The sequence below is a fragment of the Podarcis liolepis genome (assembly GCF_965112155.1).
Source record: "Podarcis liolepis genome assembly, chromosome: 5".
Taxonomy (NCBI): domain Eukaryota; kingdom Metazoa; phylum Chordata; class Lepidosauria; order Squamata; family Lacertidae; genus Podarcis; species Podarcis liolepis.
The window spans coordinates 74549232-74566341 of NC_139556.1; the positions used below are offsets into that span (position 1 = coordinate 74549232).

The following is a 17110-nucleotide window of genomic DNA, read 5'->3' on the forward strand; positions in this document are numbered from 1 at the left end:
GGGTGCTGCTGTGTATGCAGATGGCAAGTGTGAAAGAGAGAACAATACAGTGGTGCCTCGCAAGACGAAAAGAATCCGTTCTGTGATTCTCTTCGTCTAGCGGTTTTTTCGTCTTGCGAAGCAAGCCCATTGACGGATTAGCGGATTAGCGCTATTAGCGACTTTTAGCGGCTTATCGGATCAGCTGATAAGCGGTTTAGCGGCTTAGAAAAAGGGGGGGAGGAAAGAAAACCCGCAGGAACTCGCAAGACATTTTCGTCTTGCAAAGCAAGCCCATAGGAGATTCGTTTTGCGAAGCACCTCCAAAATGGAAAACTCTTTCGTCTAGCGAGTTTTCCGTCTTGCGAGGCATTCGTCTTGCGGGGCACCACTGTACCGAAAAAGTAAATGACACCCGCGAGCTTACAGTTTAGTCCCTCTCTCTGACTGACACTGTGCCCTTTGAGAAACTAGGTGTGGGCCTTTAATCAAACTCCAAAAGTAATTAAGCAAATTTGATTTGTCTGATCATAAGCTGCGGCAGCAAGCTGCGAAAGTCCAGTATGCTTTCATTGCATTATTTCTTCCATTCTCTAGTTCTTTCAATGCTGCCTGATTATAACAATAAAGATGCTACTTCAGTTGTGAAACAGAAGTTAAATAAGGGAGCAATTCTACAGCAAGATCTGCTGGGATGAACAGGGGTAAAATGGGGAGAGAGTTTACCTGGCGAAAAGAGAGATGTAACTCAAGTACTATTTTTAAAGCCTAATTTTCCCTCTATCAGGCTTAGGCTGGCTCAGTCAACAGAAGACCTGCTCCCAGATTGAGTTTAGATCTGGAGCACTTTATCCTGACTTAATTTACACCAGCCTGCCTTACAGCAAATTCTTGTGTATAGGATTGCTCCCTTAGATAGCAATCCTGAACCCACTTGGAAAAAGTGCCACTGTATTCCATATGACCTATTTCCCAGTAGAAATAATAGTAGTAGTAGTAGTAGTAGTAGTAGTAGTAGTAGTAGTAGTAGTAGTAATTTATTATTTATACCCTGCCCATCTGGCTGAGTTTCCCCAGCCACTCCAGACATGTTTAGACATGCAATCCCCAGACATGTTTGGGATTGTCCTGTACACTGGAATATTTCAGCACACTCCAGCGAAGGTTAAGCATTTTGAAATCCCGTTGATTTCAACATGAGAGTTTTAACAACATATTACACTTTCCCATTGACTAGTGAGATTTTAAAGGGCTTGATGACTATGTGGCGGGCATTGCTGGGAACAGAGCAGGAAGCCTCAACACATACCCAGTCTATGGGCATTCACTAGGCTGCATAATTTCTGTGGATACGGAAAAATATGTCTATGTACATATGATTTGAAAACCTGCTTTTCACATAAACATCTATGCACATTCTGTTCTTTTTTATTGTGTACAGTTAATGATTGAACCCATTTTAAAGCCTCTTGATTGAAAAAAAGAGAACTAGCCATTTTCAAAATTGAGATAAAATGATGATGGTGTGTGTGTGTGTGTGTGTGTGTGTGTGTGTATGAGGATCATGAATATTGTATTTTATATTTTCTTTTTCTATGCTATTCTTTTCTTTTGATATATTGCCTTTTATTAACTTTCTATAAAAGAGTTTAGATTTTATTGCTTGATACTGTATGTTAAAAACCTCTAATAAAATTCTATATAAAAGAAAAAAGAGAGAGAACTAGCACATCCTATGTAATGAAAATTCTGTTATACTGCTGGTCCATTTTTTTTATTGCTGTGTATTTGCCCCAAGAGATGGGTAAGAAATAATTCTTTTAGACAGAATTTTTACAGAAAAATATTTTGTGCTTCCAATTCTGTTGCTGTTATTATTATGGCTGTATTTTTGCTAAAGTTTTCCCCCCTTAAAAGAAAATATTCATTGTGGGGTGTGTGAAGTAGTAGTCACTGGAGTTGGATTGGTTTTTGCCTGTTACTTGAATTCTTTTGATCATTAGACTAGAGTATAACAGATATCAAACGCCAGAAGAACAGATTGTGTCTTTGGACCTTCTACAAAAAGACAGGAATTCCAGTATAATTAACTATTGTTTCCTTTGCTTCCTAGGGTTTTCCAGGGCCAGCGGGCTTTGTTGGGCCTAAAGGTTCAAGGGTTCGTATTTTGTTCAGTAATATATTAACTTGCAGTGTTCAGAACAGCAACACTTCTCAATTTTCTAAAAATGATGGGCATGATCTCAGTGGTTCTATGATGTGCTTTTTGATAAGTGAAATGCAGCTGTAGGGGACTGCCAATTTTTTGGGAAGCGGTGCTGGGATTGGGTTGGTGGTTAGGCTGTCACACGGGGTTGTTGTGAGGATAACATGGGGAGAGAAGGAGCCATGTGTGCAACCTTAAACTCTTTAGTTGGTGGAGTATCCATGTAACACATAAATAAACATTTCCACTGTGCCATTTTTTCCCCCAAGCTACTTTGCCCCCAGGAAAGCAAGCAGAGGTGCCTGTATTTCCTCTGCCACTGCAGGGCAAACAGCAAAGAGTTGGGGGGGGGCAGTTTTAATCAGGAAGATGTTGTGCAGGAAATGTGTTAAACAATGCCCCGCCTCACTCATACATATTCATTCTCTCTCTCTCTCTCTCCCACACACACACACAGAGGAAAGAGAGAGAGAGAGAGTTCTGAGAAAATTGTCCGCACTTCACAGCTGTATTATAGTGTGGAGAGCTGGAAGAAGTAATCATGTTTCTACGTGCTTGCACACTTTTCAAAACATATGCATTTCTTTGTTTTATGTGATAGTATACTTTTGTATGGTAACATACGCTGAATGTTGGATTGCACATGTGAATATTATGGTAAACAACTGTTTCCCTAACAGAAATACTTAATCCTGAATCAATGTATTCAACAGCTTTTTAAAACTACAGGCATTGTCGACAAACACAGTATTTACTATTAGTGGGTACTTTCCAAATATCAACTGCACGTGAAATAAAGAACTTACTAAAAAGAAGCATGTACAATTATTTTTGAGATGGAAATCCTACTCCTTAAAAGCCACACCACCCATCTCTGGGTTTATTTATTTCTTAAATCATGAAAGCAATGTCCAGTGTCCCATACTCTTCAAATACAGATTTAAATAGCCAGTGCATTACCAGTGACTCAAAGTTCAGATACAGCATAATCTTTTTTTTAATAATAAAAAAGGCTTTTATAAATGAATTTCCTCATGCTCGGCTCAGTGACGGATCCTACAGCATTCTGGTGATACAAATGATAATATGGCACAAACAATGTCATGAATGCCATTTGTTAAGCAAGTTCATGGAAACTAAGCACAAGGAGAGATCAATACATTTGCTGTCCTGGGATTGTTTTGGTCTGCTAGGTGAATTAAGGCTTACTTGTGTAATGGTACTTATCCTAGCCTTAGCACAGTCCGTTCTTTTGGACCCTTGAACAATTACAGCTCCATAACTTTAGATAATAATAGGCTTGCTTTATTAAAAAAAACAGCCTACTGACTGAATTTCTTTCTGTGTTTCTTCTTACCATCAGGGTTTGCCAGGAGTCCCTGGTTATTCAGGTCCCCCAGGCCTTCCTGTAAGTACAACAAAACTTAATTGAGCAGCTTCAATATTGACGTTACTGATGGTAATAAACCTTTAAGATAATGGAGGCAATAATCATCTTAAAGGTTTATTAGTATAAGTGCGCTATTACTAAGGCACAATGGTATTCAGTTTTAATAAACCAGCCGCCCATACAGTCAAAAGGCTATTACGAGTAAGTTTGCACTAATAGGTACCTTGGCATTGTTCTAACTACTTTTAGGGCGAAGCAGGAATTGCAGGTGCTCCAGGACGTCCAGGTATACCAGGTTGCAATGGGACAAAGGTAAGAATGAAGCAAGAACCAATAGTGGGCCACCTGTAAGAGGAAGAGTTGGTAAAGCATCACACTGTGACACTTTATCCCTAGGATAAGGAGCCTGGGGGGAGGTGTGTGCATGTGTAGTTAGACAACACATTTCTTGGGACCCATGCTTTCTCCTTCCTCAGCTTCTCGCTCACTGTCTCTCTATTTTCCAGGGCGAGCAGGGATTCCCAGGATTCCCAGGGCAAGGAGGGCTCCCAGGATTACCAGTAAGTTTCAGTTTATGGTAGTCAAATGTGCCTTATGTAGAGCTTTCTCATTCCAGGGGTTCAAAGCACCACATACTAACTGACTAGGGAAATCCTGAAGAGAGAGGCTGGGAAATGTGTTGCAAACTATCAAATGGAAGCTTGTAGTAAAGGACAAACTCACACAGCAAGTACTTGTGTCCCAAGCTTGGGCCACTGAATAGAAAGGGGGTTACCTTTTATCATTAAAGCCACACGATATCCTGCTGTTCTACTCTGATGGTCATCTGGAAAGTCATTATTGCTACACAACAAACCATTCAGATACTTTTAGGTATCTTCTGTTATCATTCTTAACTTAGTTTGGGCATCAATTTCCAAATTGTAAACAGCCCAACTTGCAAGTTCTTTTGATTTCAATATTTCAGTGTTTCAATACTGTTTCATTCTATATTCAAGTGACAATAAGAGAAAACACTCCATTAAAAAACATAGTTTAGGAAAATATCAAAAGTTTATTATGTTTGATAATTTCCAATAGTAAAACCGGCAAGTTTCGCTCGTATCTTTCCTTTTTCTGTGATCCTGCTATTTCCACCTATATTTGACAGCAATTGTAAGTACTTAGAAATTTTAAATACATTACTTGATTTGTAGGGCTCCATTGCAGAATTTACCTGCATAAGTTTCTAATATGAGATCTGAAGCATTTATAATGTGATGTGTGTCTATCTCTCCCTTCCCTCTACCTAGGGTCCCAAAGGAATCAAAGGAGAAAAAGTAAGTTAACTTGTAAAAAGCAAGTCAGAATAAAAATAGTTCTATGACACAGGAAATGCAGTTCTGCTCATTTGTTCACTATAGGAATATTTCAGTTCTAAATTACTTGTCTTTTTTCTAAAGCAGAACTGAAGCATTAGGAACTCTTCCAAAATTTGTACAGAGCAATATGCAGTTAATTTACAACTTCCACTTCCTTTAGTTCATTCATGTCTTCCTACCTCTATTTTGTCACTGTGTACATTTTTTGCAATGTTTTATCAATCTTTATATAATTGTAGCAGTAGTTATATGCAGTGTTTTGCCAATGTTTACGTGTTTTTATGTGCATTGATATAAACACTTGAGAAAATTTAGCTTGATATGATAAAAAACAAAACTTGATATAATTGTAGCGATATTGCCTATGTGGGGTATTTTACCAATGTGCAGGAGTGCATGTGCTCATCAGTAAAGCAGGATATAGGAAGAATTTTGTGCAATCCTTCATATGATCACATCAATATTGCTTTTTTCCAAGAGTTTTATAAATGCACATCAGTAAAACAGATGGGGAAAGGTTTGTAAACTAGCTGAAGGAACTTAAAATTGCAGCAACAATGCAAGCTCCAAGTCTATAATTAATTATAGGAATTATCCAGGTTAAATCAGAATTCCAGTGTTTTGGGAGCCAGAGGAACAATGAAAAAAATGGAAGAAAGTTTTTGACGTGTTGAATATGGACAATGTGTAAACCACTTATAATTTTTCTATTAGTAGCTGTTCATTTGACTGTATCACAGGGCTACAAGGCATCCTCAGGTTTTTCTTTAAATATCTGGTTCCAAAAATAATGTTTATTCTCATTCTGAGAAATTGACCCATAAATTAATGTGTATCTTGGGGTTCAGCTAGACCTGGGGTCTGCAACCTTTAAGACAAAAAGAGCCACTTGGACCCGTTTCCGAAGAAAAAAAAACTGGGAGCCGCAAAACTCGTCATTATAAAAGTAACTTTTTTGTCACTTTTTAAAAATTATTTCTTTGTTTGACCCCTCAGAATTACTCCTCCTCATAGAAATAAACGTTAAATTAACAAGTTACCTTCTTTTGTGTGTGTGTTCTTCACTCCCCTTCAAAACAGTGACCAGCGTACATGCCCCCTTTCAATGCAGTGACCAGCGTACATGCTCCTTACAATGTAGCGGGCGGGTGGGAAGGAAGGTGACGTCGGGACGGTGCATGACTAACGCACGCACCGCCCCCATGCGACGTCACAGCCAGTACAGTGCCCGCCACAGTGGGGAGTGTCGGGGCGCACAATGCGCCTCCTCCCCTCGCTAGTATCCACCCCGGAGCCACGACAAAGGTGTAAAAGAGCCACATGCGGCTCCGGAGACGCGGGTTGCTGACCCCTGAGCTAGACCTATGGATTCTGTCTCCATTTGGCAGTAATCTGTTAGTTATATGACAGGTTAATCATGGGGATGGGAAATCCCAATGAAATGGGGCTTTGTTTGGTATCGATAACATTTGAGTTGTATTCTCCCTGTATCAGATCGGTTTTTGTTACAACATCTAATTCATTGTGTAGTCTCTTGAGAATGTACTTTATTTTATGAGATGGTGGCTGTGAACCCTAGTGTTTGTTTTGGTACAGTTTTTTAAATAAAAAACCTCAAACTTCTTACTAGATTGTTATTTTAACTTCATAATAATGTCTCAAAAATAAAAAGGGAAATGGGACAAATCCTCTCATCCTCAGTTTTGTACTACAAGGCATTTTCTTGAATCTTCTTGCCATTATTAAAACGTCATATGAAAATATATTCCATTTGCTACACTTATTTTGATGCTTTCTGGCAGCCCACCCCCTTCAACCCTGACAGGCTGGTCTGTTGTTCCACCTGTCAAGAAAAAGCGGGGGGCAGGAATAATAACATTAAATAAAATGGACTAACTCATTTTACCTCTCTCTCTTGTTTAATTCTCCAAGGGATGTTCCGCAAGTGGGTATGACCAGGGTTATAGTTCCAAAGGTGATCCTGGATTGCCAGGAATGCCTGGATTTCAGGTAAGCCTGAAAAACATTCTATTTTGAACAATAAATAGATGGCTGTTGAGGTCCCTTCCACCCTAAAAGTCTGTGTGTGGACTTCCATTCTCACAGTGCGTGTTCCCCTTTGTCTCCTTTCCACTGCAGCTCCTCACACACCCTGGGCAGCTGCAGAGGGAAGTAGAGGAAGGGGAAGTCCTATTGCATGTGCAGAATTCCAATCCTAGCATGTTTACAATCATCCTATCATATTATGGTTCTGTGAAAAGTCTTTCAGATGTGCATAAATATATTCAGTTTAGTGGGATTGCAAATACAGTGGTACCTCGGGTTAAGAACTTATTTCTTTCTGGAGGTCTGTTCTTAACCTGAAACTGTTCTTAACCTGAAGCACCACTTTAGCTAATGGGGCCTCCTGCTGCCACTGCGCCACCGCTGCATGATTTCTGTTCTCATCCTGAAGCAAAGTTCTTAACCCAAGGTACTATTTCTGGGTTAGCGAAGTCTGTAACCTGAAACGTCTGTAACCTGAAGCATATGTAACCCGAGGTACCACTGTACACAAATCTGTAGTTTGAGACAGGGCAGTATAATAATACAAGTTATGAAGCAAGATTCTGCCCAGGACCAATTGTGAAGTTTATTTTTTTCCCTCCTTTTATAAAGTCCCTAGAGAAGAATTCCCTGGATTTCTTTCTTTCTTTCTTTCTTTCTTTCTTTCTTTCTTTCTTTCTTTCCTTTTTTTTGCGGGGAGAGGGGCATTCCTATGTTTCTCTACCCATTCCTGTTAACATATGTGTTAAATTAAGTGATTAAATGTGGAAGTTTGAAAACTGCCCAGTTTCCTCCATTAGTGGCTAAAATTAGACAGGCTTTTATGGACAGGAATGTCTCAGACCATAGAGGTGACAGTCAAAATATTTAACAGTGGAATCCTATGCATGTTTATTCAGAAGCAGAATGGGAATAACTCAATAGGACTTATGAGTAGGAGTGGGCTGTTTGTCCTGTTTCTTCCACTTTGGTCAGTGTGACCTGCAAGGCTGAAAATCTGAAGCTCCTTGGGCAGGGCTTGGGCTGCAGCCTAAGGGAGTGAAAGAAGCCTAAAGGCAAACAAACAAAACCAATAACGGAAGCATTATTTTTCTTTCTTGTTGATGTAAAGGGTGATCTAGGACCTCGAGGATTACCAGGGCTGATAGGGCCAGAGGGCCCTCCAGGCTTTCCAGTAAGTAGAAAATCTGAATTTCCATGTTGATTAAAAATTGGTATTATTCAAAGGGCACATAAGACATAAGTTGCAACGTTCTGATGTTGGAGAGCAGAAAATTGTGCACATTAGCTCAGTGGCATGCAAAACATTCTGGCCTTACTAGGTAACCCCAGGAACTAGCCTTGAATACATATCCTTTGATATTTTTATTGTGCTTGATTATCCAAGACTCTGCAGAAATCTGCTTTGGGGCAGTTTTGAAAATGTAAATGACCTTTTCTGAATTTGTTCATACTTAAAGTAAGTTACAAGTAAGTATTATCATTTAAGCACCTCTTTACTTATTTTGTCCCAGTTTTTTTAAAAAAAGGCAAGGTGGATGATGTTTCTTCCATAAAGCATTTCAGCCAAAATGTGTAATGTGTTTATCTGTACTTTTAGGGAGCACTAGGAAGACCAGGACTTCCAGGGCCAAAGGTATTTTCAGAATTGCAATATCAACACTGCTGAATTGCCCCTACTACCATTTTCCGTTTCCAACATTAATTGGGGCTTTCAAAACATTTGTTAAAGACATTTTGGTTTTGTTTGCAGGGTCTTATGGGTGTTAAAGTCATTGGTGCCAAAGGATTAAAGGTAAAAAAACAAACAAACACATAACTATACATACATTTCCCTGCTCCCCTCAAAATAAATATTTTTGTTTTTCTACCAGCTAAGGGCATATCAGTAGCATGCGGTAATGCTGCTTTCTCTAGGGCACTTTAAGTCTTGATCTTATTAAGAGTGCAGCTATCTTCCTTGTGTTCTTACAGTTGCCAAATGAATTCTCAAAAACCAGATTGGCTATTTCACTTCACTTCAGGCCTGCTATAGGTGCTTTGTTCTCACAGTAGGGTCTATGTTACTCTTACAGGTAAGTGTCAGCTGTCCCAGTCTGCTGTACCTACCATTGATTCAGCTGGCAAGTGTAGTTTGCGTGTTCAGACCCAGAGACCTCCCCCCTAAATAAACACACATTTGACTCAAATTTTAGTTTTGGCTTTTGGCAGAATTTAGGCCACAACTTTATTGATTACAGAAAGTGAGTGGTTGCATAGGCTCTGGTTCAACTAGCTCCCTGCACACTTGCAGGTAGCGCTGACCCAGAGCTCTATCATAGGTCGACCAAGGGTGAACACCTGAGGTAGGTGGAAGGCCCGGGAACAGACTATATCCATTCCCCAGATGCTCCCCTGGACTCAGGATGGGCACAACCCCCTCTCGGGGGTTGACCAAATCAAATTGAGTCCCTGGATTCCTTTAACGGAATACCCTTTATATAGGGATTGGCAAGACCGTTCTCCCATCCCTATCACCTGAACCAGTGCCTATCCGCAACCTTACAAGTTGTGATGGTTTGCTACGCGGTAGGTGAAACCCAAATGGCAACAGCCCATCAGCCAAGTGGGGAAAATTCCTGCCGTGCCCCTGTCCCAATGACAGACGACACACAATGGCAAAGCAAGGTCAATCGCAAGATGCCCTAAATATAGCGAGAGGTGAGTGGGTGTTCTAATGCACGAGCCGAAAGAGGAAACTCTGGGTCACGTACATGGGTATATATAGGTCCCTCGATCCGTTTAGACTGCACCCCATTGGCCAGATTCAACCCAGCAATGAGGGACCTACCAATTGGGTGTTGTGGCTGTCCAATATACCCACCCACAACACAGGAGGTCAGTCTCCAGGTCTCACTGCAACACGTGCCCTCTTTTAGGGAGGACACACTATCTGGAAAACACAAACGATTGCTGGGCCAAAGTATTAGACCAGGGTTTTTTTTTTTTTTTTTTTGCGGCATTCCTTGGACTGAATGCTCTGTGGGAATAATGCCCTGCCATGAACACTGCTGCATTTGTCCGTGTTGTCAGACTGCTACATGAAGCAGTGGCAAAGGGATTTTTGTGACAAACTTGTCTTTAAAAGCAAGTTCTACCCTAAAGAAAAGTAATTAGTATGCCCTGCTGAAGTTGTTGAATTTCACCTTGAATATGAATATTTAAAAGGCAGTAATATTTGATCCAACTTAGACGTAACACAAAAGGCTGTGGTGATATTGTAGAGCAATCACTAAAATAGCTGGCTACTTTGGAGTATAATGAAGAGGCAATTTTTGAGAAATTAAACAGTTGTCGGTTAACACAGTCTATGAGCAGCCCTTTGCTTGAAAGCGTCAGCCTTCCTAATGTGCTTTATATTATAATTTAAAATGCAGAATTAGACCAAAAAATGGAATAACAGGGTTGTTTTGAATGACAAAATCAAACGGCCAAGCACCCTGTAAGAAAGAAAGGGTATGAATAGAAGAATCTCAGAACTTCTGGTATGTTATATGCTCAGGACAGGACAGAGTTGGAGATAAGATTCTTGGCTAGAAGGGCTGTATCTCGAACCCAAGAATTTCAGTCTCGTAGCTTTTTGCCAAATTATTTTCATGGTCAACATGCCATGTTAAGCTAGCATATTGTTATGACTAGTACACGACTTCGATAATGTAGAATATTTGAGCTGAATTTTTTAATTAGATCAGGTCTGCTTCAGTGGATTTTATTTGTAACGAATATCCATTAATGCTAAATGCATTGGGGTTTGTTTGTTTGTTTGTTTTGCTGCTTTTATTATATAATTGCAATGTTGCACAAATAATGCTTTAGCAAACAGATTCAGCCGTTGTCTGCAAAACATTAATTACATGCCTGAAAAGTGTGCTTTTCCTGTAGAAAATAAACACCCATTTTCAATAGATCTGTTATGCCTTCCTGACGTCATATATACTGTATGCTAATTTTGCCATTAGAGCATATTTTTAAACCTCCCCTCCAGTCTTCTATTGTGAGTACATTTTACAATCCCTGGTATTTGGCATGTGCCATCCTAGCTGCCATAAACATATATGAAATAGCTCTTTTGATTTTTCTTTTTTACCACAGGGTGACAATGGACTAATGGGCCCTCCAGGACCAACTGGAACAGTTATTGTTACCCTAACTGGAGCAGAAAATATGACGGTAGCAGTATAATGACCATTAATGACCCTTAATATAATAATGACCATTAATATAATAAGCATTCTGTATAGCTGTTCATCTTTTTCACTGTATGAGTCCCATCAGGGGAAAGGGTGGGGTATAAAGTATATATTAATAATATATAAATTTTATGAAAAGATAAACCAAATAAAGTTTATATAGAGTTATTTTAAAGAAAGTGTACATATATAGATTTTTTCTACCAAAGTGTGCAACACTTCTACCTCTTTTATGTCAGATCCCTAAATTCCATTAGCAAACATTCAGTTCGTATCTTTGCTTGTTCCTATGACTCAGTTAAAATATATCACTTTTGTAAGTACCATCTTTGTTTTTGGGTTCACTGAATAAATAAATAAATAAATTCTATTATTATTATTATTATTGTGACAGGAATTAAAAGGAAATAAAGGAGATATGGGTTCTCCAGGACCCCCTGGACCCCCTGGAGATTCAGTAAGTGGTATTGAATTAGCATTTCATACTTCAGAAGCTAGGACGCGGGTGGCGCTGTGGGTAAAACCTCAGCGCCTAGGGCTTGCCGATCGCATGGTCGGCGGTTTGAATCCCTGCGGCGGGGTGAGTTCCCGTCTTTCGGTCCCAGCTCCTGCCCACCTAGCAGTTCGAAAGCACCCCTAAGTGCAAGTAGATAAATAGGTACCGCTTTCTAGTGGGAAGGTAAACAGTGTTTCCATGTGCTGTGCTGGTGCCGGCTCGCCAGAGCAGCTTCGTCACACTGGCCACGTGACCCGGAAGTGTCTCCAGACAGCGCTGGCCCCCGGCCTCTTAAGTGAGATGGGCGCACAACCCTAGAGTCGGACACGACTGGCCCGTACGGGCAGGGGTACCTTTACCTTTACCTTTTTACTTCAGAAGCTAGATAGTAAAACATTTTTTTAAAAAATAGCATATATTTGAAAGCTGCTGACATGACCATATATATATGTACAGTTCGTTCAACATATTTAATCAGTATAGAAATACATTTGCTTACATGACCTCAACCTGAGGGTCATGGAATAAAATACAAGTTGGATATAGAATGCTGTGAAATGATGGCATCACCTTAAATATTCTGAGCTACACTTCATAGCGGTGGCCTTAATTCAGAAATAGCTACTTTTAAATATATATTATTATAAATGTTAAAAATCAGAAAGGGAGGGCAGCTGGGTACGCTTGCCCTGGGCCTCAGAGGGCTAAGAAGCCCTGGGGGGTAGCGGCGCCAGTGGCCTGCCAGACTGACACTATCATGCCAAGAACACCCTGGGCCAAACAGCTGACCAGGGATTCCCTCACCAGGCCTCAGACAAGCTCTGCACTAGCCTGCTAAAAATATAAAACAATATGAGTTGTGCATTCAGTGTAGCAACATAAATCTAAAGGATGTGTGTTGACTGGTAGATCTGTGTTTTAGGGCTCACCTGGTGATTTTCGAAGTGCAAAAGGAGATCCTGGAGAGGCAGGACCTCAGGTTTGTAAACTATGCCCCCCTTTTGCAATTGATAGATTATTATTATTTTTGAAAACTACCTAGTGTTACAGATATTTCTTTTGTCGTCTAGAAAGGTTAACAGTACAGTTATAGTCTGAAAATACATTTTATGGTTATCAAAGCCATACTGTGGTTGAGGAAATGATTAATACAAATACAACCTGAGTCCATTGGATCTTTAGTTCCATATATCCAGCTTTATTAAACCACGTTTTATTAGAATCATATATTGTACGTAGGAAAATAATAATATTATTAGCATATTTTGTTTCACAACAACAAAGTATTAAAAAGTGGTTTGTTTGTTTGTTTGTTTGTTTGTTTGTTTAATTAGGGTAGACCTGGAAAGGATGGAACTCCTGGTCCACCTGGCTCGCTGGTAACAAAGAATTTTTTAAAATATTTTGTGTCAATGTACATTAGTGGTCATGGTCTGGGCTGGACAGGATGTACGCTATTGTCTATTGGCAAAATAAATGGTAGTCTATATCTTACTCTCGAGCATCATTAAGGTGGATCAATACAGGAATTGGATAGCTTCTGGAGAAGAGCAGAGTAAGGGGCAGAATGGCTGAAGAGCTACTCCTGCACAAACTTTAATGTGTCTCCAGAAACCTCCTACAACAGGGTAGGAAAACAGGGGCCCTCCAGGTATTGTTGGACTACAACTCCCGTCATCCCCAACCACTGGGAGTTGGAGTTCAAAAACAACTTGAGAGCCACAGGTTTCCCACTACAGTCCTATATTGATGCAGTGATTTTGAGTGGTCAGTTCATGGAAGAGGTACACAGACCAGAACCTGAATCTTCATTCAGCTTTGGGCACAAAGGTAGCTCTAAATGTAGATTGGTGCTGGAATGAACTGTGTCTTTGGACGCAGCTAGATTGGTAAAAAAAAAAAAAGCGTTTGATATGTGTTGTGTATGTGATATATATATATATATATATTAAATAATATTTATTACTTTTACAACAATTTAAACACTTACAAAAGAAAAAACAGAGAAAAAACAATACATTGTAATACAAAAATACTACATAAAAATTAACAAAACAAAAACACTTTAAAAACACATAAAAAAGGAGAAAAAAAGAAAAAACTTCCAATATTTTATCTTTCTTTCCCATATTTCCGCGGCCTCCTCACACCTCCCTTTTTGTATTCCACTTCTATTAATTATTTCAGCAATTCCTTACCATCTTCCCCTGTTTTCTATCCTATAATTATCTTAACACCTTTTAACCTTATTTTTCTTTAATACTCTATTAATCTATTTATACTTAATTCCTTATAACATTTCTACTGAAACCATATAATTTCATTCCAACAGTCTTCTAGCATTCATTAATTTTACAATATTTCTATAAATAGTCTTTAAACTTTTCCCAGTCTTCTTCCACCAACTCTTCTCCCTGGTCTCGGATCTTGCCAGTCTTTTCCGCCAATTCCGTCTAATCCATCAACTTCATCTGCCATTATCCAACACTTCAGTGCTTTTAAAAGACAGCTATTCTCTCAGCCAGCAAAGAGCAGATGATTCACCACAAAGTTTAGGTGTCTGGCAGGGCAGGTCCACCTCCTTCTTTGGGCACAAAGGTAGCTCTAAATGTAGATTGGTGCTGGAATGAACTGTGTCTTTGGACGCAGCTAGATTGGTAAAAAAAAAAGTGTTTGATATGTGTTGTGTATGTGATATAAGATTGTGACACCTGATGGCGCTGTGGAGCCCCGTCTTTCCCTACTGGGTTTCCCTGTATGAGTTTACAATGCGTTTAACCGAATCGCTTCGTTGACGTGTCTAGATCCAGCCTTTATGTACAATTTAATTTCCTGCAGGGAGAAAAAGGAGAACAGGGTTTGCCAGGAAGACCTGGGAAAGTTGGTCCCAAGGTAAAAGCTCTTGTTTTCATTTTTGTCTGCTGCGTTTTGCTTCCCTTATCAATTCCAAAAATTTGGAATTAAAAGTATATTACCAATTCAGCAAAAATGAAATGCAATTTTTAATGAACACCAAATTTCTAAAGCAACAGTTTTTAATATTTTATTTTAGGGTATTTCTGTCCCATCTCTCTGAAGCTCAAGGCCACTTAAAAAAATAAGTAAAAAACCAGCAGACTATGAATGAGTCATAACTCTGCTGGTACATTCTGTTCTTGGCTTACAAATGGATTCCTCATTCTAGTGTTTCTGAAGTTCATAAATCGCAAGTACTCTGATAGGACAAAGGGTTGTAAGAATGTCCTTACAGGGTTTGACTACTGATAGTGGTAGCTGATGGTAGGGCAGAAGGAAGAGAGGTCAACAGTAGGCAGAGCCAGAGCCAGTGACAGGCAGAGCCAACCCTCTTTCCTGCTGAGTTCTACCATGGCAATGATGAGCTAAAGAAGGAGGGAGGTAATAGCCAGTGCCACTCCTTAGACTGGTTGTAAGAAGGCAGGCAGGTGGGAGCTCATTGGGGGCAAACTGAGATTGGTGGGGCAATGCCCCATTTGCTCTAATGGACCAGTCTCAAGTGGACAGTAGGTAAGTCTTTGCAGGGTTTAGTTCACAGAAGCAGGATGGGGATACTAAAAAAAAACCCTGAATATCTGACCAGACCTGCATCATGGAAGACATTGTTGACCCCTAGTCAATGGTTACATACCTAGAATAAGGACAGATAAACTTTGGCCCTCCAGATATTTCTGAACTACAACTCCTATGAAACCTAACCATTGGCCATGCTGACTGGGGCTAATGGGAGTTTTAATCCAGCAACATCTGGAGGGTCACAGGATGCTCAGCTCTAACCTAGGCAAAAGAATAATCAAGCCATAAATTTTTAGACATTTTAATCTTTTTAAAAAATGAACTTTCTAGATAACTTGCTAACTGTTTTTAACATGTAGACCAGGTGGCCACTAATCTATATCCAACGTAGTCAATAGGTTTCAGAATTCCATTGGATTTGATAAATTATCATGTTTCTTATATTTTTTCTGTTTTCTAATATAGGGACAGAAAGGTGAAATTGGCAGCAAAGGAATTCGGGGTCCAGTAAGTGCAAATTCCATTTGTCTTTGTATTTCACTTTAATATCATAAAATTAATAGACAAAGCCTGGTTTTAACGTGCTGATCAGTGTCAGATGCCTGCTTCAGGATATGTGTAGCTAAATTGTTTTTAATAGTGGCCTGTGTTTAGCTTCACATAGAAATCACATCACCAAAGGAGCCCTGGTTTAAAAAAAATGGAATTCGGCTTACGATTTTAGCAAAACCAAGTCATCACACCAATGCGCCACATTTATATTACATGCAGCCATGCCTTTCTCTTCATTATTACTATTTTTCTCTCCTTTTTTGTCTGTCTGTTCCCTCTTTTTATTTAAGACAGAGTATTATGATGAATTGCCAGGTGAAAAAGGAAACCAGGGCTATCCAGGACTCCCAGGACTCAAAGGCCAGTTTGGAGCACCCGGTAAGAGAGCATCAAAGGTTTAAATAACATACCAGGAGCTTTCTGAACTACCAGTGCTCAGATGAAGCATATTGACATGTGAAAACTACATCACACCATTGGCTTCTGGGTAGCAAGTGAGGATGAGAAAGAGGCCATTGGGATTTCACTGCCTCTTCAGTGTTAACAGTCTAGCCCTATGAGATTAAAATACCTTGGGACTGAATATGAGGCCTACTTGACCTCAAGGAGAGTGGAGTTGAGGCTATAAAATGCCTGTTGGTCTCAGTATACATTATTAGGCTAAGCCTGCAAACCTGTGATTAAACCCCATTGAACTCAATGATGTTTCGTTTTGAAAAGACATAGACTCATAGAATTGTAGGGTTCTGAGGGATCCTGAGGGTCATCTAGTCCCATCCCTTGCAATGCAGATATCTCAACTAAAGCATCCATGGCAATGATGTATAGATGGTATCTGACCCCTGTTAAATTAGCAAAGATTTATCATACCTGTGATAATCTATGTTGGAAATGTAAAGAAAAAGAAGGTACCTTCTATCATATGTGGTGGACCTGCCCCAAGGTGAAAGACTTCTGGGAGAAGATTTATAATGAATTGGGGGAAAAATGTTGAAATATACATTTATTAAGAAACCAGAGGTCTTTCCTCTTAGAATAACAGGTTTAGAATTGCCCAAGAAAGATGTTGAATTATATTTGTATGCCACAACTGCTGCTCGAATTTTATTAGCTAAGAATTGGAAAACACAGGTGTCAGAGCTGCTCCCTGATCCTAGCTCACAGAGGATCACGCTAGCCAGTGTTCACTTTATAAAAGTCTTTATTGAGTTACAGTTTCCATTTCCAAGCTGCCGCGTGCAGCTCTACGTCTTATAAGCTAGACCGGCGAAGCTCCGTCTGAGTCCCCGCCTCCTGTACACCAACTTAATACCCTAGCCT

At 39.7% G+C, this 17110-nt stretch overlaps 1 protein-coding gene across 3 annotated transcripts in view; it reads left to right on the plus strand.

Annotated features, from left to right (window-relative positions):
* COL4A3 (collagen type IV alpha 3 chain) overlaps positions 1–17110 on the plus strand; it is an 85816-nt gene that overhangs the window by 25571 nt on the left and 43135 nt on the right. For all 3 annotated transcript variants that reach the window (XR_014526932.1, XM_083506290.1, XM_083506291.1), the window contains exons 4-19: positions 2093–2137; positions 3549–3593; positions 3825–3887; positions 4082–4135; positions 4868–4894; positions 6869–6946; positions 8094–8156; positions 8583–8618; positions 8736–8777; positions 11114–11191; positions 11606–11668; positions 12630–12686; positions 13042–13086; positions 14546–14599; positions 15704–15745; positions 16081–16168. Coding sequence is in view for 2 of the 3 variants with exons in the window: in XM_083506290.1 (XP_083362416.1) it covers positions 2093–2137; positions 3549–3593; positions 3825–3887; positions 4082–4135; positions 4868–4894; positions 6869–6946; positions 8094–8156; positions 8583–8618; positions 8736–8777; positions 11114–11191; positions 11606–11668; positions 12630–12686; positions 13042–13086; positions 14546–14599; positions 15704–15745; positions 16081–16168 (880 nt within the window). In the remaining variant the exon portion in view is untranslated. The remainder of the gene's footprint in view (positions 1–2092; positions 2138–3548; positions 3594–3824; positions 3888–4081; positions 4136–4867; positions 4895–6868; positions 6947–8093; positions 8157–8582; positions 8619–8735; positions 8778–11113; positions 11192–11605; positions 11669–12629; positions 12687–13041; positions 13087–14545; positions 14600–15703; positions 15746–16080; positions 16169–17110) is intronic.